This window comes from Elephantulus edwardii, unplaced genomic scaffold, assembly GCF_000299155.1.
Source record: "Elephantulus edwardii isolate Elephantulus edwardi_28Jun2011 unplaced genomic scaffold, EleEdw1.0 scaffold00025, whole genome shotgun sequence".
In the NCBI taxonomy this organism is placed as follows: domain Eukaryota; kingdom Metazoa; phylum Chordata; class Mammalia; order Macroscelidea; family Macroscelididae; genus Elephantulus; species Elephantulus edwardii.
In genome coordinates, this window is record NW_006399775.1 from 3,087,567 (window position 1) to 3,111,267 (window position 23,701).

Here is a 23,701-nt window from a genome sequence, read left to right on the forward strand (position 1 = left end):
AGAAGATTAATCAGAACTGGCTTTGACAAGCACTGTGGCATTTGGACAAGAACAAACTGGGAGGAGGGTAGAGAGAATAGTGCAACAATTAATGAATGGAAACCCAAAATCTCTGTAAATGTTTATGAAAATTAATAAAATATAATTATAGAAAAAAAAGAAGTCTCCAGCACAAAATTGAGCTTGATGACACTTTCAAAATAGAAATGGATAACAGAGTTGTGGCGGTGCTGGTGGTAGTGTACCATTGGCTTGGAAATTGACCATGGCTGACCTTTCACTGGGTATTTGAGGCAGTAAATCACTGTCTTTCTTCCACAAAGCAACATGTAGATTAGAACTACGTACCTTTGCATTCGCAACACAATTCCTTACCAGTCAGGCATTAGAGCATTTAATTCAGTATTTAAAAAAAAACACAAACAGCCCCTACCCTCCAAAAAGACACACAACTATTTGATAAGCAAAAGACAAAATATATACTGAGATCTTTTTTCATCTGTCAAATGATTATAGATGAATAAATAAATGAACAAAATTTGGCCACACACTGAGTCAGGAACCAGGAACAGACATTTGTTCACACATGCTTCCTTGAAATATAAATTGGTACATTCTTTATGAAGGATAATTGGATATCATATATCAAAGTTATAAATGCACATATTGTGGACCCATAAATTATACCTCTAGCATTTTTCCTATAGATTAATTTACATTTGTAGAAATGGTACACTTAGGATTATTCATCATAGCATTGTATATAAAGCCAACTAAAAATAAGTCCAAAAAGCCCAACTCAAAAGCTCAGTGATGTCTAATCAGAACAAACAGATAGCTGACTCTCAAGCAAGTTTTTGAAGGGTATGAATCACATGTGACAAGATTGCCCATTTTTCTCCCCAGGATCTGCTGGTAGATCTGAAGCAGCAGGGTGTCACATCTTTGGGTTAATGGTACGTCTCTCTCTGGATCACGCCACTAGAACTGCCTATAAAACAAGAGATAAAAAAAATTAAAGGGTTGGAATAATAAACTATGATACATTTGTCCATTGGAATTGTGTGCACCCATCAAAAGTAGTGAGGAACTGACTTTATATAGTGTGAAGGGAATGCCAAGATATTAATAGAGAAGATATATATTAAGTGAAAAAATCAAGACACTGTTTGCTATTAGCTTCATTTATATGTATATATTTATTTGTATGTCATTTCCAACCCTGGAGCTCTTTAGAGGCAAGGATGATAGAACTTCATTTTATGTACTTTGAGAATATTGTCAAGAGGGGCCGAAGTCCTTGGAAAAAAGGCATCATTCTTTTTTCAAGGATTAGCAAAATGTAGACTTTCAACAAGGTGGAGATGAATTGCCACAATGACTGCAACAGTAGGCTCTGGCACAGTGGAGATCAGGAGAATGGACAGGATAAGGTCAGGTTTTGACCTGTTGTCCATAGCCCCTTTGAGTCATAGTTGACTCAGTAGCACCTAACAACAATAAATAGCTCTGGAAGAATACACACAAAAAGTGATAACATTTGTTACCTCCTAGAAGAGAAGTTGAGGATCTGGGGAACAGATGTAGGAGGGAGACTTTTCATTGTATATACTTTTATACTCCTTGAGCTACGTAACTGTAGTACCTATTAAGTAAATAAATAAGTAGAATTTTTTTAAAAGAGGCAAAATAAGTATATTTTCATACCTACAAAGCATAACAGATTTTACCACCCACAGATTCTCCCTGAAAGAACCATGCATTTTGGCAAAAACAAAAGTGAACTTAGAATAAGGCATAGAATATTAGAAACAGCATTGAGCTCAGAAATTGATTTTCAAAAATTGGTAATTAATTATTTACTGCAATAAAGAAGTAGTAGTTTATGTGTATCTAGCAGAACTTGGAAGCTGTTTTAACCTCGACACGAGAGCCTAATTGGCTGGCCCAAGGTAGAAGGAAGGATAGCTGAATATAGAAGAGTGATTATGGGCAGTTTTTCTGACAAAATATAAAGTATGTATTAATTTAGTAGTGGTTGTTGTTAGGTACCATTGAATCATATAAGACTCTTAGTGACCCTGAGAACAACCTTGCCTTAACCTGTACCATCTTCACCATCTATAATACTCTCAGGCCCATTGTTGCAGTCACTCTGTCAGTCCATGGTGGTGAAAGTCTCCCTCTCTTTCTCTAACCCTCCACCTTTCTCAGAATGATGTCCTTTTCCAGCAACTCCTGACAACATACCCAAAATATGTGAGATGAAGTTTCACCATTGTCGGGTCCAAGGTGCACTGCTCCTCAAAGACAGACTTGTTTGTTCTTTTGGCGGTCCACATGTTCATATTCAGTACTTGTCTCAAACACTCCAATTGTAAGGGCTTTGATTCTTCTTTTGTCATCCTTTTCACTATCCAACATTAACATACATAGGAAGCAATTGGAAATACCATGGCTTGGATCAGGTACACCTTAGGTAGATAAGGGAAAGGGGGAAGGAAAGTTGGGTTGTTTGTTTTGTTTTATTATCAATTGCAGCAATAACAACATGTTTGTATGCTAATGAGAGTGACAAGATGGAGATAAAGAATTGATTATACAAGAAAGAGAAAAAAATAAAATTACCAGCACTTTGTTTTGACTAGGCAGGAGAGGATGAGATACAACTCCAGTAATGGACTTGGCCTAGGCCAGTCTGTAAAATTGGAGGATAAAGCAAAATCTGGTGATGATTCTAGTTATAGAAGAGGTAATGTTAGGACTCTATGGAACTGAATTGCTTCATAGTGAAATAGCAAATTAGGGCTGTTGGAAGAGAAAGGCTATGTAAGATCATTGCTAGGAGAGAAAGAGAGACCAGCAGAAAGTTACGATTTTCAGACAACTCCATGTACCCTACTGAGATGAATGGTTCAGCATAAGCATGTATGTTTCTTCATAGCCATTCAGGAGGAGCCAAGAGGAGGTAGAGAGTCCAATATAATTGGGCTGGAATTTTGCCAGATAATAACAACCAAAAGGGCAGAAAGAGACAATTATTCACTTACTCTCTCACCGAAGACTAAAAGTAACCAAATCCACACTCACAGCCTATAGTAGGTTTTGACTTATGGACCCTCCATGCATTTCTGAGGCTGTAAATCTTTATGGGAGGAGACTAGACATTCTTCCTCTGGAGCTCATTAAAGAAAGTATTAGCATATGCAAAAGAGTGGTCATAATGAAAAACTACAAATTTTTAGCTGAGAAAGAAGAAAAAGGAGACAAGGTGTTAGCATCTGCAGTTCCAAATGAGGGTGAGGAATGAAAGAAATCAATCTTGAATGACAATATCCTACAAAACAAAAATATACCAGAAATATAATGGGAATTTAGAACAGTACTTTTAAACAAGTCAAAGAAATAAGAGCTGATTAAATTGTACAGCTTCTCCTTTGCTTGGGAGTTTCAAACATGGATGACTTCTCTATTTTTCAGGAGATACAAGTGCTTAAAGCATTCATTCATCAAGCAAGGAAGATGGAACTCGGATAAGTCATCATTCTATCTTGAACTCTTACAGGGAAAAATTAAATGTCTGAGGGCAACTCTGATCTAATTTGGATTCTGGGACTAATAAATGCCTTGTTCTGTATGTGTTAAATTGAGAAGAAAACTCTGTAGAGTATCAGAGCTACTACCTGTTCAATAAAGCATAATTGATCATCTCCTTGCTTACCACCTGAATAATGAATGTCTGACATGTAAAAATGGTAAATGTCATCACAGTTTGCCATATTGTACCCAGAAGAATAAAAAGTTTATCTAGTCACCTTAATTTACAGATAAGTAAGCTGAGACCTAAGGGAATGAATATGCTAATTCCTTGCCTGAAATCTTTCATAACAGTATCATCATTTAGAGTGTAAAGGTTCAGCCTTAAAAGTCACCTCGTCGTTTCTTAATATGTGAGGATTGTTTCCCTAGTGTATTAGATTTTTAATTCATTTTTTAAAGATGTGTCATTAATTTTCTCTGTATGAGTCATCTTGTGTTTCACTTCCATGATACCTCCTGTATTCATCCTAATAATTAAGTGAACAATGGCATTTCTAAGTTCTATTTAACTTTTTTATTAAGAAAGATTTAACTGATTAAAAGCTTCCAAAATTATTCTCTGAAAAATGATCAAATGTTGATGTTACCCAATAGGGGATGGTATACTTAGAAACATGTCTCCATTCTGCCCTTGACTCTGGAAGGAAATGACATTCTAATTAATCAACTATGGTGAATCAAATTAACTTAAGAATGAGAAATCCTTCAGTTTAGCTTCAAGGAAGTGAAATATATTGATAGTATAGGACTTTGAAAATGTTTCACGATTTTTGCATTTAATATTGAAACAAACTATTCCATTACATGTATTGGCTTCTTTTTTGTACACTATTTTTCAATGTTTTAAAAATAAAAATTCTTTTTTGTGACTAATTGGGATATTAACTTGTGTTTGTTATATGCAAGAGTCTCTTTTCTATATTTTATATGAAAATATAGACATTGAGAAAAGTTGGTATTTCTGAATATTGAAAAAAGTGTAGAAGTCTGTTTCTGTTTCTGTGAATGTATGCCAAGGAACAAAATAGCCAAATGTATAAAATTATATTCAACAAGGATGATCATAGCAACTGTTTGTAAAGGTGAAATTTTAGTAGCCGCCTCCATGTACAGTACTTATAAGCATGGTCTAATTTGATTAAATTATAATTCTTCCATAACATGTAATAGCTCACTATAAGAATAAATGGATTTACATCCTTAATATATTAATTTAAATTCTGCCTCACTGATATTAATAGTAGCCTAGAAGAACAAGGTAGAGCTGCTTTGTAGGGTTTCCAAGGCTGTGAATCTTTACAGAAGCCAACTGCGACATCTTCCTACATAACAATTAGTGGGCTTGAACCACATACTGGCCTTTGATTAATAGTAAAATGCTTTAACCACTGTGATTCCAAGGCTTTTAATATTTTCACCTATCATGTTACTTTTACTTTTAAAACTATTGTTTCAAAACAACTATGAGATATCCTCTCACCCCAGTCAGAATAGCAAAATTTAACAGAACAGCAAGCAACAAATGCTGGTGAGGTTGGGAGAAACTGGAACCTTTATTCATTGTTGGTGGGAATGTAAAATGGTGCAACCACTGTGAAAGGTGGTATGGCGCTTTCTCAAAAAGTTGCAAATAGAGATAACATTTGACCCAGCAATTCCACTACTGGGAATATATCCCAAAGAGACCATAACTGACATCCACGCAGATATATGCACACCCATGTTTATCGTGGCTTTGTTCACAATAGCAAGGAGTTGGAAACAACCTAGGTGCCCAGCAACAAATAAATGGATAGAGAAGCTGTGGTTTATTCACACAATGGAATACTATGCTGGATTGAAAAGCAAGGAACTCATGCAATATTATTCAAAATGGGTGAACCTGGAGGACATTATGCTGAGTGAAATATCTCAGTTGCAAAAGGACAAATATTGCATGGTGCCACTGCTGTAAAATGGGACTGATATCAGGGTAGGGGTAATACTGAGAAAAACTGGGTAAATTGTGTATGCTGCACTGAAACAGATGAGGGAGAGAATAATTTAAAAGCTGTGTATGATAGGGTATTATGGTTATCACAAGAGTCCACAATTAAGGTTGCATAGTGGAATGTATTTGGGGCGGCGGGAGGGATGCAGGTGGATTGTGTCCCAGGGAGGGAGTGTTTCTTTTGCTTTTCAAAGAGAGGAGCGAACTGCGTGGGGTAGGGCTGGGCGGGGAGAGAAGTGAAGCAATGAATAAATGGAAGTCCAAAATCTCTGTAAATGTTCATTAAAATTATTAAAAAAATATAAAAAATATTATTTACAGAAGTGTGTAATATATATGTATGTGTGTATACATATATACATACATACATACATATAGAAATGCATGTATTTATGTATGTATGTATACACACATATGCCAAGAACACAATTAAGTGAAGAGGGTACAACTAAGTTTTTCCTTGGAGGCTAGGATTTTGAAGCTTCGTCTCACATACTTTGGGTGCATGGCCAGGAGGGATCAGTCTTGGGAGAAGGACTTCATGCTTGGAGTGGTGGAGGGACACCGCAGGAGAGGAAGACCCCAGATGAAATGGATTGATACAGTAACTGGGGCAATGGAGGCAGGTACGTCAGAATCAGTGAGACTGGATCAGGACAGGACAGGCTTCAGAGCTGTTGTACAAAGGGTCGCTATGAGTCTCAAGCGCCTTGATGACACATAACAACAACAACAGCATATAGAGATATAAAATGTATGTTGTTGTTGTTGTTGTTGATTGCCTTTGAGTCGAGCACAACTCATAGCAACCCTATAAACAAATGGCCTGAAGCCATTTATTATTATTGACAGTTATCAAAGTTCATAGAGTATCTGTTATTTAGGAAGTGGATGCCACTCCTGCTTCCAAAATAAAATGTATAGTATGACTTTATTGAAGTATATATTTGTGTGTGTGCACACATATAAATATGTTATTATACTAAAATATTTACTGAGTACCACTGTTGTTGTTTGTTATTGTGGTTGTGTACGATAGCGTCGGAACCAACCCTCACGTGTGTTTTCAGCTGACCCTCAGGCAGGTTTTCAGAGGCAGTTACTCACACAGGAGGTGGTTGTCCATCTTTCTCTCGCAGAGTAGCTGGTGGATTTGAGCTGTGTCTTTGGGATTGCAGTGCAGCTTCTTGCCACTAGGCCACCAGAGCAAGTGGAGGCACCCAATTCTTTGATAATGAAAGCATGCGAATATATGGCATTTTAAAAAATGTTGTGCTTTATCTTTATGAATTCTTGTTGTTAGGTGCCATAAAGTGATTTACAACTTATAGTGACCCTAGAACAATAGTTCTGAACCCTGTCCTGAGCCATCCTTATCATCCTTACCTTACTTGAACCCACTGCCACAGTCGTTGTATCAATCCACCTCACTAAGGGTCTTCCTCTCTTTCACTGACCCCTCTATTTTTCCAAGCATGATGTCTTTTTTCAAGAAATAATCTGTCCTTGAGGAAGTCAAATATATAATCCATATTTTGCAAGGAATATGCCCGAATTATGTGAGACAGAGCTTCATCATCATTGCCTCAGAGCACTCACTTTGCTGCACCATCTCCAAGGCATGTTCTTTTGACAATCCATGTGATGTTCAGTGCTCTTCTCCAACACCACAGTTCAAAGGCATCAGTTCTTCTTCTGTCATCTTTATTCACTCCCTGTGCAGCTCTTGGATGCATAGCAAGTTGATTGAAAAGACCATGCCTGAATCAGGTGCACTTTAGTCTTTAAACTGATATTGTTACTCTCTAGAACTTTGGAGAAGTCCTTGACAGCAGACTTTCCCAATGCTATATATGTCTCTTGACCTACTGACTTCTGGTATCAAGGGTGTTGGTTGTGGTTCCAAGTAAGATGAAATCATTGACAGTTTCAATCTTCTGCATATCTATAATGATGTTGCCTATTGGTCCATTGGTGAGGATTTTTATTTTCCTAATGTTGCGATGTAGTCCGCATTGAAGGCTTTATAATCCTTGATCTTCAGCAACATATGCCTCACACCGCCTCACTTTCAGCAAAGGAGGAATTAGATGTGCTTTCATAGTATAAAAACCCAAAAGTTTACATACTAAATAACTTAATGTAAATGTAAAGAATTAGAAATCATTTGTTTTCCCTGAGGGGATATATATATACTTTTTTTTTATTTTCTGGCAAAATACTTGCTTTATTATATTGGTATTTATACTGACGGTTAGGCTTCATTGAACCATTTGATTTTATATCTTCAATGAATTTAGTTAGAGAAATGATCTTAGGGCAAATAAATGTCTGATTGCATTGTGTATAATGTTTACAAGTTCATTTTGATTTTTGTTTTTCCTTTACAGGTGATGACACCCAGATCCAGCCTGAAAGACGAGTATATACAGTAAGTCTGCCTCCCACGGGATATGTTCCATGTTTGCCAGAGTCAAACACTAGTTTAAAGTCTGAGAACTCCTGCAGCAGTGATGACATAGAAGGTAAAGTTTTTATCCTTTGTGGATGGAAAAGAAAATTTCTCATCTTTGAAGATAAATGTTTTATTACTATTAAGTTTGTCTGAATTTATAATTAGAAGGGTATGGATAAACACAATTGGTAGCATCAGGATGAATGGCGAAGAGATTGAGATTGTTCACAGCTTCAGTTTGCTCGGCTCCACGGTCAACACTCTTGGCACCAGCAGCCAAGAAATCAAAAAACATATTGCAATGGGAAAGTCTGCAGTTAGGGACCTCTCTAAAGTACTCAAGGGTAACGGTGTCTCTCTGGAGACTAAGGTGCACCTGATACAGGCCATGGTCTTTGCAATCACTTATTATGCATCAGAGAGTTGGACAATGACTAGGGAAGATGGAAGGAGAATTGACGCTTTTGAGCTGTGGTGCTGGAGAAGAGTATTGAATGTTCCATGGACTGCCAAGAAAACAAACAGATTCATCCTAGAGAGCGTTAAACCAGGCTATTCCTTGGAGGCAAGGATTCTGGGGCTTCGTCTGACATACTTTGGACATGTAAGGAGAGACAGGTCCTTGGAGAGGGACATCATGCTTGGTAGGGTAGAGGGACAGCGCAAGAGGGGAAGACCCTCTATGAGGTGGATTGATTCAGTGACTGGGGTAATTGGGATGGGTGTGTCAGAGGCAATGCGATTGGCACAGGATAGAGCAGGGTTTAGGGCTGTTGTACATAGGGTCGCTGTGAGTCGCAAAGGACTCGACGGCACATAACAACAACAACATGGATAAACATATAATTTTATGACTACACATGGACTATTCCATATTTTTTTGACTATTCCATATTTTCTAGTCATTAAAATTATTGTAAAAATGAATGAGAAATGTTGTTATTGTTAAGTGCTGTTGAGTCATAGGGGACTCATAGCAACCCTATGAACGAAAGTCCTGGACACTTGTATAACTTTCATCCTTTCTCCAGGCTCATAGTGTTTCCAGAGGCAAGCCATTTCAGAAGTGGATGCCACTCCTGCTTCCAAGCTTGTTTTAATCGGGAAACTCCACCAAACACTGTCCACCATGGGTAACCATTATCACATTTGACACATCAGTGTCACAGTGTTCAACTTCATAGCAACCACAAGTTACCTCATAAGGCAAGTGGACACACCTGGGCTATATGACCTAGAAGAATGTTTGACCAAAAACAATTAAAAACAGGCCTGAGGGCCATGGATTAAAGTCACCAACGTTTGGCTTGATAGCATCACTTTCTGTCCACTAGGTCAATTGCTATCTCTCTATGCTGTTGCTGTTCTTAAGTGCCGTCGAGTCATAGGTGACTCATGGTGACCCTTCAGCTGAGTGGCAAATATGACATTGATATATTATTAGTGAGACCCTACCTATTTTGGAGGTAATGGTTTTTGTGCTCCCTCTGACATATTTTGGACATATTGCCAGGACGGACCAGTCCTTGGAGCAGGACGTCGTGCTTGGAAGAGTAGAGGGACTGTATAAGAGGGGAAGACCCTGGAGGAGATAGATTGACAGTAACTGGGCTAATGGGGGTAGGATTGTGGGAGAAAGTTATATTGGCTCAGGATAGGGCAGGGTTCAGAGTTACTGTGCATAGGGTCACTATGAGTGGCGGTCTACTCAAGAACACATAGCAATAATCACAATTTTGTTAATATGTTAGAAGAAATCTCAAGTGAATTACATAAAAATATTAATAGTACTTGTTTTGGTTTTGTAGAACTTTTTATGATCCATAATTGTTTCAGAATCTCTATGATATTATAGCATGTTTGTAATAATGGAAATTACTCATTCTAAATCTATTTTGGGGAATATGCATTAATAAATTTGTTGTCATTGAATGCCTTATAGATGAAGACTATAAGGCAGGCAGAGAAGTGAGAGTAGACAATCTGATTACCTACGACAGATGGAAGTGCTGATGTTGCACTTTTAAAATTTTATCTTGAAAATTGATATAGTGGTGTTTGTTTTTCCTTTAAATTGATGTTTTAAAATCTTCCGGGGGAGGAATATTTTTAAATAAACATTTTACCTCAATGATTTCCTGAATAAAAAGTAATACTAGATTTTTTGGAAGAGGTACTTCCATAAAGGGATGGACCAAACCACCCCAGAAAGAAGGTAATGGAGGAAGGGCAAGTGCTGTAAGGGAGGTCAGGGAGGTCATATTTATGGATTCCTTCTCTGGGTGTGCTTTGGGCCTGAAGCTTGGCCAATGAGAGGCCATCATGGAGAGTTCAAAGGTTTGTGGTTGTTGTTGTTGTTACTGTTATTGTTATGTGCCATCAAGTCCCTGGGACTCTTAGGTACAACAGCCCTAAACACTACTCTCTCCTGTACCAAACTTATTGTCTTCAACACACCTACATCCATTACTCCAGTCACTGAATCAATCCATCTTCATCGATGGTCTTCCTCTCCTGCGCTGTCCCTCCACCCTCCCAAGCATGATGTCCTTCTCCAAGGACTGGTCCCTCCTTACAACATAGTCAAAGTAGGTCAGACAAAGCTTCAGAATCCTTGCCTCCAAGGAGCCATTTATATGAAGTAGAAAACTTAAACAACATGCTATAGACTTTAGTTAATTTGAATACCCAGAGAATGTGGTTTTCTAGGACATTGACTTTTCTGGCTTTCTAATTAAAGAACCAAAAACCACAAAACAAAACATAGAACAGTTAAGGAGTAATGTATTTGTATTTTCAAGCCCAGCTGAAATCTTTGAAATACAGTTAATTAGATTAATTAGGTACCTAGAAAATCTAATTAGGGTCTGATGAAGATAAATTATTTTGACGAATATGCTTCATGTACCTAGTAAGTTTAGCAAGAAAATATGTTAGACTCATTCACATGCAATTTCATTTAGCTCTGTTATGGAAGTCAATACAAAAGTGTCTATGTGAGGTTATCCTGGTTTAGTAACCTTCACTTTGTCTGCTTTATGACCACATATCTTGTCCCAAAGTGGATAGAACAGGGCCCAAGCATGAGTGCTGTCATTATACGAAATGGAAAGGTATTGGTACCAAATAGACAAATATTCTTGTAGACAAGAGTATCTATTTGTATCGTATCCTGTGCAGAGGTGTCTTTGGGAGATTAGGTAGACTCAAATCCTAACAAGTTTCTTTTTTTCATTTCTTTGGGCACTGATCTAAGTAAAATTAGAAAAACAGTAGAGACTCTGGCTCCAGCTACTCTTCTAACAGTTATAATTTGGTTATAGAAAACCCTCATTTCTCACAAAACTGAAAAAGCAAATGTTTATATTCGAAAACTACAAGTGAGGAAAAAGGAGAATTGAATAATGTTAAGATTTCACTTAAGTTGTACTGATAACCTGGCTTGGGTAACTTATATACCAATATTTGTTGTAAGTTACTCTAAGTTTTTATAAGTTATTTCTTAGGTAAAATTTTCCTGTTACTTTATTATTTTTTACTATAGTTGTACTGAAAACCTGGCTTGGGTAACTTATATACCAATATTTGTTGTAAGTTACTGTAAGTTTTTATAAGTTATTTCTTAGTTAAAATTTTCCTGTTGCTTTATTATTTTTTACTATATTACCTTATACCGGTCAATACTGAGAGAACCCTAAATGCAGTCTTCTCTTCCTAGTGGTAGATGTTAGGGAAGAAAGTAATGGAAACACTGATAACTGCTGAAGGAGTAGGTTGACGCACCTTGGTTTTCCCCAGAGAAGTGAGAAGATCAAATAAGAAAATTGTTTTAGGTCCAATTAGTCAAGTTGGATATTGCACCAGTAGGGGGCAGGGCATTCTGTCACTTAATAACCTAGGATTATGTTTTGATCCATGCTGACTTCTTACACCTTGATCAGTTACCTCTGACTCATGATTTTTCCTGAACCTGTAGCTGAATGCCAACTCATCTACTGTTTTCCAGTTATGACTGCTATGTTTGCTTATCCACAATGACTCTGGTACTTACTAGATTATCTTTCTGCAATAAGACTACTCTGAAACATCTCAACCTGTCTTCCCACTGTTGAACCATCCTACATCAGTCAGTGACTAAATGACTTAACTTTGCGTTTCAGAAGCAGTTTCTTCAAAAGACGTTTCCCCCTCCATTCAAGTTAGTAAGTTAATAATAAAATATTAGCTTTTTTTTTTTTTTGGAAGAGCTATGGACAACTTATTAATCAAATTCAGGAAGTCATTGTGTTTAAACATTTTATTCATCTCCTAATGTTTCTTTTTGGGGTTATTTTAAATTATCTATTTCTTCAAATATCTTTTTTATCTCAGTGTAAGCTCTGTGAAGAGGGCCAAAAAGGGCATTTCTTTCAAATGATAAAGTTAGGGGGGAAAATGTTTTCATCATATAATCATATACTGTTCACATGAGCTTCCTATTTTTGCTCTCTGAAACAGAATAATATTCTGATAAAGCAACATTGCTTTTCACTTGATAGTTACAGAGCCAAATTGAAACTTGTACCACTTCCGAGCCTACATTTTCTTAATTACCTTTGACCACCCACTAGATTCTTTATACTGTCTGACCGTAGGATTAAGGAATACAATCTGTCCTGGTCTTGAAATAAGAAATAATAGTTCATTAATCTATATGCTCTCCTGTCTCTTACTCTACTGCCTCTAATAATAGATATGAAAATAAGGCAGAAAGGAAGTCAGAAGAATGAGAAGGAGTGAAAGATACTTTGAATTCTTAAGGTTGCAGTTTTTAAGCAAAGGGAACAGGAGAAGTAAAATTGGTAAAGAAGAGAAAGTTGATTTATTAACAATACCAGAATTCCCTGGAATGACTTTGTTGTTGTATACTACTGTTGAATTGGAACCACTTCATAGCTGACCCTCCAGCAGGTTTTCAGAGGCAATATATCTCATGGAGGCAAATTGCCCCTCTTTCTCCCACGGAGTGGCTGGCAAATTGAATCTGTGTGTCTTTCAGTTGGCAGCATACCTCTTTACCAAGCAACCTATAAGTCAATGAATTAGTAACTTCTAGGAAATTGCACTAGAAAAATACTGATTAAAATTTTGCATTTACTATTGAATATTGAAATTAGCTACTTTATATACATTTTTATTTATGCCTCAACCCATTCCTATTATTTAGTCATTTTGTGCCACTAGTACAAAATAGTCCTTATTCCTTACATTTATTTACTCTTTTGAGACTCAACTCTGTTCCCTCTAAGAAAGGTTCTGTGAACCCCTAGTCAGGATCAGGTATGCCTCCTATGTGCATACCTTAAATAGAATTTACATTTAGTACCTGCTTTTCTTACATGTCAGCCCTAAGCTTCATTAAGGGAGCTCTGGTGGCCTAGTGACAAGAAGCTGTGCTGCAATCCCAAAGGCATGTGGTGTGAAGCCACCAGCTGCTGTGCAGAAACAGGATGGACTGTCTCCTCGCATGTGATTAACTGCCTCTGAAAAGCTGCTGGAGGGTCAGCTCTGGGTTGGTTCTGACTCTACTGTACACAGCAACAATACGCTACACTAGGGGCATGACCATGGCATTTGTCGCATTGTTTTCTGAACCTCACATGCTCTTCTTGTTATGTGCTATTGAGATGGAACTGACTCTTTTTTTTTTAAATTTTATTTTATTATTATTATTTGTGTGTGTGTGTGTGTGTGTGTGTGTGTGTGTGCATGTACCGTCAAATCAGATCTGACTGGTACAGGAGGAAAATGTCCCTCCTTCTCCGGCAGAGCATCTGGTGGATTCGAACCATGTACCTTTGAGATTGCAGTACAGCTTCTTGCCACTAGGCCACGAGAGCTCCCCAGAATTGACTCTTAATTACTCTTCTAGTGAATTTTCAGTGACTGTTAGGTACATGGAAGGAGATTACCCATATTTGTCACTTAGAGCAGCTGGTGGATTCAAACCACTTGCCTTTGAATTGGTAGCAAAACTCCCTACTGGTAGGCCACCAGAACTCCCTGACAATCATAATGCCTTGTTAAAACTCCAAATTCGATACTTGAAAAGTATGCCAAGTGGTTTATTTCAGGATCTGGATGTATTTATTATAAAGATAGGAATATACCCTAAAAATCAAGACTGAGTAAAAGGATATCAGATGCTAAAATCAGTAATTGTTTTCACCCTCTAAGTCTTTTGTCTTTGTTTCCGTCTTTGGGTGATTAATCTCTCTGAAGTACAGTCTCTGGATACACCAATTTCACCTTTTGAATTCTTTAGGCTTAGATTGTGTTGAGAATGTATAACAAGTCATTGTGGGGAAAGGAAGTAACTTTGTTAAAATCAGTCTTAAATGGCATAATAAGAATTGATTTTATTTATTCTAAAACCTTTTCTTATATATGTTTGATTGATTTAAAAAACTTGGCACAACTTTAGATAAAAATATATCCTCCTTATTGCCTTAGAAATCACAAGTATTTCCCTTTGTGTTGATGATATGGTGTTGCATATTGTTCTCAAGAAACAACCTTTGACCTACTATTGATAGAACCACTAAGTATGTGTTATGCCTAAAGAAAACTATCTCCTTTGTGGCAGACGTCAGTATAAAATGCTAAACAACCTTATTTAGCATATTAACTCATTTATCTGACTGGAACAATTCTTTTTTTCTATCTCGGCACATGTATGAATCTGCTGTCTTATGTGACATCCCATAATCTGTTAAGTAATATTAGTATTCCTCTGTGGCTGTGGGATAATAAGTAATGTTTGCCCTCAAAATATACCAAATCATAGTGATCTTTTGCTGTTATAGGATTATGGGGTTTTAGTTTACGACCAGTTGAAATCCACCAATTTCCTAGACTGTGGTGACTTGCATGTTCCTGTGATACTGTGAGCAGAGCCCCCAGTGTTGTTCAATTTGCAGATTCAGGAACATTCATGCTTAATGCTTGTCCCTGAGCAACTAGACAAGAAAAAAGTTGAACCATTTGACTTTTATGATAGATCTCATCTCATTGCCACAAAGGTAGAACTAATTCATAGCAGACACCCCTGAACTGGGCTTCTGAGGCAGGAAATAGCATGAGAAGGGATTACTCACCCTTCTTCTGAGGAAAATCTGACGGTTCCGAACTTCGGGAGAGGGGTGGCCTATGGATTAGGAGTACACCTTGCTAGGACCATGCCACCAGAATTCTTAGAATCTATTTATTGTTTTTCTTGTTGTGCACTGTTGAGTCAAAATGGACTCATATAGCTGACCCTCCAGTGAGTTTTCAGGGGTGATACAATTACATAAAAGGAGATTGTCCATCTTTCTCCCACAGAGCTGCTGGTGGATTTGATGTTACTTATCTGTCCAGAGGTGAGGATTTTTGTTTTCTTGATGTTAAGATGCAATTCATATTGAAGGCTGCAGTCTTTGACCTTCTACAGCAAGCCTTCAAGTCCTCCTCATTTTCAGCAGTCAAGATTGTGTCATCTGCATAGTGCAGGTTGTTGAAGAGTCTTCCTCTGATCCTGATTCCCCCATTCTTCTTTATAGAGTCCAATTTCTTGAAGGATATTCTCATCATATATATTGAATAGGTGTGCAGAAAGGATACAACCCTGATGCACACCTTTTCTCATTTTAAAAGATATAGTATGCCCTTGCTGTGTTTGAGCAACTACTTCTTGGTCTAAGTATTTGTTTTGTATAAAAATAATTGCGTTGGGATTCCTGTTCTTCACAGTGCTAACCATAGTTTGTTGTCGTCCACACAGTTAAATGCCTTTGCATAGTCAGTAAAATACAAATAGACATTCTTCTAGTATTCTCTGCTTTCAACCATAATCCATCTGATTATTATATCCCTGATACCATGGCCTGCTCTAGAGTCAACTTGAACTTCTGACAGTTCTCTTTCAATGTACTGTTCTTACCATTTTTGAATGATCTTCAGCAATATTTTGCTTGTGTGTGATATTAATGATATTGCTTGATAATTTCCATGCTCTGTTCAATCACCTTTTGGGGAATGGGAACAAATATGAATTTGTTGCAGTCAGTTGGCGAAGTAGCTGTCCTCCAGATTTCCTGGTAAGCATCTTCAGGTTGTCCTCTTTTAGCTGAGAAATGTCAACTAGTTTCATATCAATTCTGGGGCCCTTATTGTTTTCTGATGCCTTCAGTGCAGCTTGATATTTTTCCTCTATTACCTTTGGCTCTCGTTGATATAATAATTCCTTATTTTCAGTGCCAACCAATTATTTTTGATCCAGTGACTTTGTGTTTTCTTTTCATCAACTTTTGATGATTCCTAAATCATTCAAGTTTTTTTCCATAGCTTATTTCGGTATTTCACCTTGAGATTTGCATTTGTTTTTCAGTTCTTTCAACTTGAGAAATGTGGAGCAAGTTCTTCCCTTTTCATTCTCCAGCTCCTATTCTTTACGTGTTCAATTGTCAAAATGCTTTGTCTTCTTGAGCTTCCCTTTTAAATATTCTATTCATCTCTCTTATTTCTATAATTCTCCCCTTTGTTTTGGCTTCTCAATGCTTTACTGCAATTTTCAGAGTCTCTACAGTCATTTGTTTTGGTCTTTTCTTCCTTTTATCTCTTTGTAACAACCTTTTACTCTCATCATGAAGTATATCTTTGATTTCATCCTGTAGTTCATCTAGTCTTTGATAGTTAGCATTCAGTACCTCAAACCTATTATAGAGATTATATAGCATTCTCAAAACCCATTTTTTTTGCTACTCTATTTTGTTGTTACACTCTTGTCAAAAGTTTACATAATATGTGGAGAGAGATAACCAATATTTGAGAGTTTTGTTCTTTTCCTGGATCAGTGGTTAAAAAAAAAATAAAAAGGCAACAAACGGCATCTCTTTATAGGATTAGCTATGTAATGTCCCATTATTCTTTTTTAAGTAGTTTGCATATAATTCATATACATTGTACTTAATTAATGTGCATTATTTTTATAGTCATTTATATACATTGTATTATATATAATTATTATTGTTCCGTGTCTATAATTATGTGGTGTTTTCAAGTTCTTATTCAACCTTTCCTGTTCTTCCTCCATCTGCTCTCCAATCCCCCTTCCTCTTTCCCTTCCTCTCCCTATTCTCTTCCTTTTTTGAACATTTATTCGTATCTTTCTCCGTTAGCCTCTTATTTTCACAACAGTGGTCTTATGCAGTATCAGTCCTTATGTGATTGAATTATTTATTCAGCATAACGCTCTTTAAACTCTCCCATGTTATAAGTTCTATTTCATGAAATCATTGTTCCTTAGTGCTGCATGTATTCTATTGTGTGGATGTACCACACTTTCTCAATCCACTAGTTTGTTGATAGGCATATGGGCTGTTTTCATATTCTTTCTATTGTGGATAATGCTGCTATGAACGTAGGTGTACACACATCTCTGTTCATGGCTCATTTCTGTTTCATGTCAGATCTCTGATTCTCTGCTTTGACTGCTGCAGCTGCCCTCCTGCTGTTGTAAGAATGTCTGGCCCTGAAGGTTGTGTTACTGTCTCTTGCTGAAATTCTCAAAATCTGCCACTGAATCTGCTCAGTTTAGTGGTGAGACTAGCCAATCCTCTTGTGGATAGGCTAGCATACCCTATTTGCATATTTCTTCCCCTCCACATGGCAAAGTCAATGGCTAGGGAAGGCACTGCAAGTAATAAACCCTAAACATCACAGTTGACTTGTTACCATGAACTCACTAACCCCTGAGGACTGCCTTGAATGTCTCCCAGAGGTTTTGATACAATGTATTTCCATTTTCAAGGATATTTATTTATTTTTATTTATTCTATACTCCAGCAGTGCTCAAGCAAGGTGTTATTTAGCTTCCAAGTGTGTGATCTTTTTTCCTTTATCCTCTTGTTAATGTGCAGAGCTAAAGCAAGGTATTATTTGGCTTCTAAGTATATGCTTTTGTTTTAGTTTGGTTTGGTTTGGTTTTTGTTTTGTTTACCCTTTGTCCTCTTGTTCGTGTGTAGCTTTATGGATTATAATCTGAGAAGATAATTTGTATTATTTCAAATTATTTTAATTTTTTGAGACTTGCTTGGTGTCCTAAACTATGATCAGATCTGGAGAATGTATAGTGTTCACTTGAGAAAACAGTAAATTGAGGTTTGGTATTTTTGGGTTTTTTGGGGTTTTTTTTATGGGTAAAGTACCCTGAATACATCTGTGAGATCATGTTGCTTGATAGTATAGTTTGGTTCTTCTGCATCTTTTTGAGTTTATTTTAAATTGACCTGTTCTTTGATAAAACTAGTATTTTAATATCTCATACTACCATTGTGGTTGTGTCTTTTTCTTTTTTCAGGTTTATTAACCATTGTTTTATGTCTTTTTTCAGGCTTATCATTAGATGTGTAGGTGTTAACAAAACTTGTGTCCTCTTAATCTGTTGTGATTTTAATATTTATTTTTTCCTTCCCTTTGTTATATCTTATGGTGATTGTCATACTGAAGTCTATTGTATCAGAGATTAGTATTGCCACTCCAGCTTTCTTATGGATACCATTGGCTTAGTATATTTTTTTCCACCCTCTGATTTTTACTCTTTCTCATTTCTTAAATGTATTTCTTGTAGGCAACATTTCTCTTAATTAGTTTTTGTAAGCCATTCATTTTGGAAACAGGAGTGGTAGCCACTTCCTAAACAACATGCCTCTGGAAACTCTGTGAACTTTGGTAATTGACAGTAGTTATAGAAAGGCTTCAGACCTTTTGTTCATAGGGTCATTATGCGTTGTGCTCAACTCAACAGCAGTCAACACCAACAAGCCATTCATATTACTATTGATAGGCCAGGTTTATTGTTGCCATTTTGCTGCATTCTTTTTTCTATTGTTGTTGGTTACTTTGGTCCATCCACTTTCCTCTGCTATCTATGTGTAAAGGACATCTTTTATATAGAATTGGTCTTGTGTTCCCAAATTCCTTAAAGCCCTGCTTTTCTGCAAGTGACCTAATTTCTCCTTCATATATGATGGACAGCTTTGCTGGGTACAGAATCCTGGGCTGACCACGGTTTTATTCCAGTTTTCTGTATATCCTATCCCCATTGTCATTTTTCTCACACGGTTTCTACTGAGAATTCAGAGCCTAATCTGGTTGGTTTTTTCCTTGTAGATGACTCTTCATTTTTCTTATGTTGATTTTAGTATTCTATCTTTGGTTTTTTATTTTCTAGAATTTTACAATGATAATGTCTTAATGTTTTTCTTTTGGGGCCTAGTCAGGAGTTTGCTGAGCTTCTTAAATGTGTATGTCTTCATTTTAATGATGCCTAAATACTTTTCTTCTGGTACTTCCACAATTTTCTCAGTGTTTTCTTTGTCTCCTTCTTCCTCCTGTTCTGGAATACTATTTATAAATGTATTGTTCCATTTAGTGTTATCACACTTTATTCCAATATTTTCTTCATTTTCCTTCTATCTTTTCTCTGGGGTTTTCTTCTTTTTATTATTGTTGTTGTTGTTATCATCATCATCATCATCCTGGTAAGTTCTCAAGGTTAACCACAATTTGTTGTTATCCATACAGTCAGTGAAACACAGATAGACATTCCTCTTTCCTTTCTGCCAAGATCCATCTGACATTAGCTATAATGTCTCTTGTGCCATGACCTCTTCTAAACCCAGCTTGTGTTTCTGGTAGTACCCTGTCAATGTATTGTTCGGTTGTTTCTAGATAATTTTCAGAAGAATTTTGCTAGCATGTAAGTGATATTGTTCAATAATTTCCATTCTCTGTCAGGTTACCTTTTGTGAAATGGGAATGAATATGAATCTCTTCCAGGCAGTTGGCCAAGTAGTTGTCCTCTAGATTTCTTGGCACAACCTGATGAGCACATCCAGAGAAAAAGCTGTTTGTTGAAATATGTCCATTGGAATTCCATCAATTCCTAGGGCTTTGTTTTTTGACAAGCCCTTCAGAGCAGCGTGAACTTCCTCCTTCCTCACTATTCTGTCTCAGCCAATTATTTTTGGTGTAGTGACTCTGTATACTCCTTCCATCTTCTTTTGATGCTTCCTGAATCATTCGATATTCTGAACATACCATCCTTAAGCATTTCAATTCATGGCTTAAATTTGTTCTTTAGTTGCTTTTAGCTTAAGAAATGCCGAGCGAGTTTGGCTCTTTTGATTTTCTGACTCCAACTCCTTGCACATTTCATTGTAATTCTTTCCCTTCTCTTCCCAAGCTGCTCTTTTAAGTTTTCCATTCAGCTCCTTAATTTCTTAATTTCATCCCTTTGATTTGGCTTCTCAGTACTGTAGTACAATATTCAGAATCTCTTCTTACATCCATTTTGGTCTTTTCTTCTTCCCCCTTCTTTATAATGAGCTTTTGCTTTCTTCATGAATGATATTCTTAGTATCTTCCCACAGCTCACATTCATTAGTCTTCAAAGCCTCAAACTTGTTCCCGAGTTAGTTTTTAAATTCAAAGTGATAGACTCAATATCAAGATTCAAGAATCAGTGCCTTTAAGTTGTGGTGCTGGAGAAGAATGTTGAACATACCATGGATTGCCAAGAAAACAAATAAGTCTGTCTTGGAGAGGATGAAATCAAGTTTCTCCTTGGAGGCTAAGATTTTTTTTTTCTACAGAGGTTATGGATTTCCATTCATTCATTGCCGCAATTTTCTCCCTGCCCACCCCTCCCCACCAGCTCGCTTCCCCCTCTGAAGAGAGAGAAAAAAAAAAGAAAAAAATTCCTTCATTAGATTTTGAAGCTCCATCACACATACTTTGGGCACATGGCCAGGAGGGACTGGTCCATGGAGAACAACATCATGCTTGTGCAGCACAGGAGAGGAAGATCCCGGATGGGATGGATTGATATGGTAACTGGCATAATGGGGGTAAGTGTGTTGGAATCAGTGAGACTGCCTCAGGACAGGGAAGGCTTCAGAGCTGCTCTACATAGGGTCATGATGGGCCATAGGTGACTCGATGGCACATAACAACAACAACAACAGTAAGTTCTCATTGTGGTTCTTGTCTCATATCTTTGATTCTCTGTTTGATATCTTATATTTTGCTTTTTTGTGCCTCCAACATGTTAAAATTTCTACAATGTCTGCCTTGATATTCTCAATTATATTTCCATGATTTTTTGTTGTTTCTGTGTTGGGTGTACCCTCTCTATCTAGTAATGATTTTTTTAAAAAATCTTGTCAGTCTTTACTTACAGCTTCAACTCTTCTATCATATTTAAGCTCTGTAGTACCAGGTCATGTAACTTCACATTGTTATATATCTTCTGCCTTCCTGTCTCTGTAGTAGACATTGGGTCTGCTAAGAGGTCTGCTTTTTTAGAAGTCTTGTTTGGCTTTTTCATGTTTGAGGCTTCCTGCTATTTCTTTTACAAAAGGTGAAGTTCTTCTTGTTACATGTGAAACAGTTTCTGTCATGTCTGTGTAGATTTTTGTCAGTTCCTATCTTTATGATGTTATTGGTAGAGTTGCAGATTCTAAGCATTGCCTCAGCTGCTGCAGGCAGTCTTCTCTGCTGGTCATATGTTGATGGCTCAGTTCCCCATTTCCTGTGGCAAGCTTTTCATCCAGTTGTCCTTGTAGAGGCGGGAAGCTGGTGTCTCTTTCTTTGCCTAGTTGCAGTGGGCCTGCTTTTCTTCCCTTTCCTGTAATTTGAGATGGCAGTTTCCCATAGGAGTAAGCAAAATTGACTGTTTTTGCTCTTGCCCACTCCCTACCTCTCTCTAGTCCCAGGGTGGGCAGGTAGACTTGCCTTTTCTAGAGAGCTCAGTGGTCCAGGCTCAGTTAGGACAACTAACCCTGTCTGAAGTCTTCTGTGGTCCCCAGCACGTGTGAAGACTTGCCTTGACATGAAGCTCTCTGTTTAAAGGGCAGATTGTTGTTGTTAGAGCTGACTTGAGTATGACTCATAGCAGTTCTATGAACAACAGATCTAACCCCTGAGCTGCCCTGTGCCATCCTCACAATCTCTGACACACTCAAGTCCATGGCTACAGTCACAGTGTCACACCACCATGTTGAGGGTCTTAATTTTTTTTATATCATATTTTTGGCTTTTTTTGTTCCTTTTTAAATTTTTTCATTTACGTTGTGGTTCTAACCAGTATATTGTGTCTTTTTTTATAAATCAGGAATGACATTTTCTTTATTTATTAGGTAAACAATAAAATTCTACCAGTATGAACAGACTCAGTTCTTAGAGAAATTGAAGCATATATATTTTAGGAACACTCTTTAAGAACAAAAAGTTAAGAATATTTAAGAAAGAAAATATGTATTTATAGCTAAAAAATGGCACCAAAACAAATAACAAACTTTAAAAGCTTTAAATACTACAAATAAAGAAATTAAAAGACAAGAAATATTTTTATGAATTGACTGACATATCTCTGAAACATGTTTCCTACATTTTTGCATATATTATCATTAATCTTATTTTCCAATAATATTTTTCAGTAGCTTCTATAGAAAGAAGAAGAAAAGAATGTGGTCTTTTCTTTAACATCTTCAGTTAATCAGAACTTAAAACTATTGAATAATTTGGAAAACTCACTTTCTATAGGTAAGGGTATGTAATGCTTTGCAGGTGGCCTCAAATTTGAGAAATTAAGCTTGGTTAGTATGTGACCTGTATTGTTAGGGGCATTGATAAGTATTAATTGTGGTTGCGACAAAAGCTTATAGAGCAAACTAATTTTCTACTTAACAATATGGACACATCTTATGTCACAAAATTACTTGCCATTCCCTCAATTTAACAACGTTCTTCCCACTTCCTCCCTAGTTTCCATCTTCCCATTTGTCATTTTCCTCCACTCCGTTGTGTCTTATAAAATTAATCACCATTGATCTGTGTCCACTGTTAACTCCATTTTTTTTTTCAGGTCCCCACTGGGGCTTTCCTAATTCTTAAGCCCTCTCTGTCCACCCCCAAATTCTGCAACCCTGTGATTTCCCCCCTTTCCCACCCTCAGCCCTGTGTCTCCCCCCTCCCTCTTATTTTTTTTACAGCAATGTTCTTACACAGTATTTGTCCTTATGAGCCTGAGTTACTTCATTCAGCATAATGCTCTCTAGCCTATCCCATATTTTATAATATTTTTCTAAATTATTGCTCCTGAGTGCTGCATAGTATTCCATCATGTGAATGTACCAGTTTCTCAATCCAGTCATTTGTTGGTGGACATTTTAGCTTTTCTATTTTCTTGCTGTTGTGGATACTGCTGCTATAGCTTTTTTCCATTTTCTAGCTATTGTGAATACTGCTGCTATAAACATCAGTGTACAAATCTTTGTAACACAGCTCTGTTTTCCTTGAGTTATATTCCTAGCAGTGGAATAACTGGGTCATATAGAATCTATGTGTTCAGCTTTTTGAAGAAATGCCAAACTGCCTTCCAGAGTGGCTATACTATTTTAAAATCCCAGCAACACTGCTTAAGAGTTCCTATTTTAATATTGTATAAAACCATTATATAGAAGTAGTATAAGGATCCAGGATGGGCGGGAGAGGCTGGGAGCAGAGGGATGTGGATGTACAGGGAGCAGAGGGGATTAATTATTGGATTGTACAATTTGATGGGTGGCGGGGGT

At 37.0% G+C, this 23,701-nt stretch overlaps 1 protein-coding gene across 1 annotated transcript in view; it reads left to right on the forward strand.

Annotated features, from left to right (window-relative positions):
* Positions 1–23,701, forward strand: part of ERICH1 (glutamate-rich 1) — a 195,599-nt gene that overhangs the window by 84,498 nt on the left and 87,400 nt on the right. Inside the window, exon 7 of the mRNA XM_006882908.1 lies at positions 7,981–8,115. Coding sequence (XP_006882970.1) covers positions 7,981–8,115 — 135 coding nt within the window. The remainder of the gene's footprint in view (positions 1–7,980; positions 8,116–23,701) is intronic.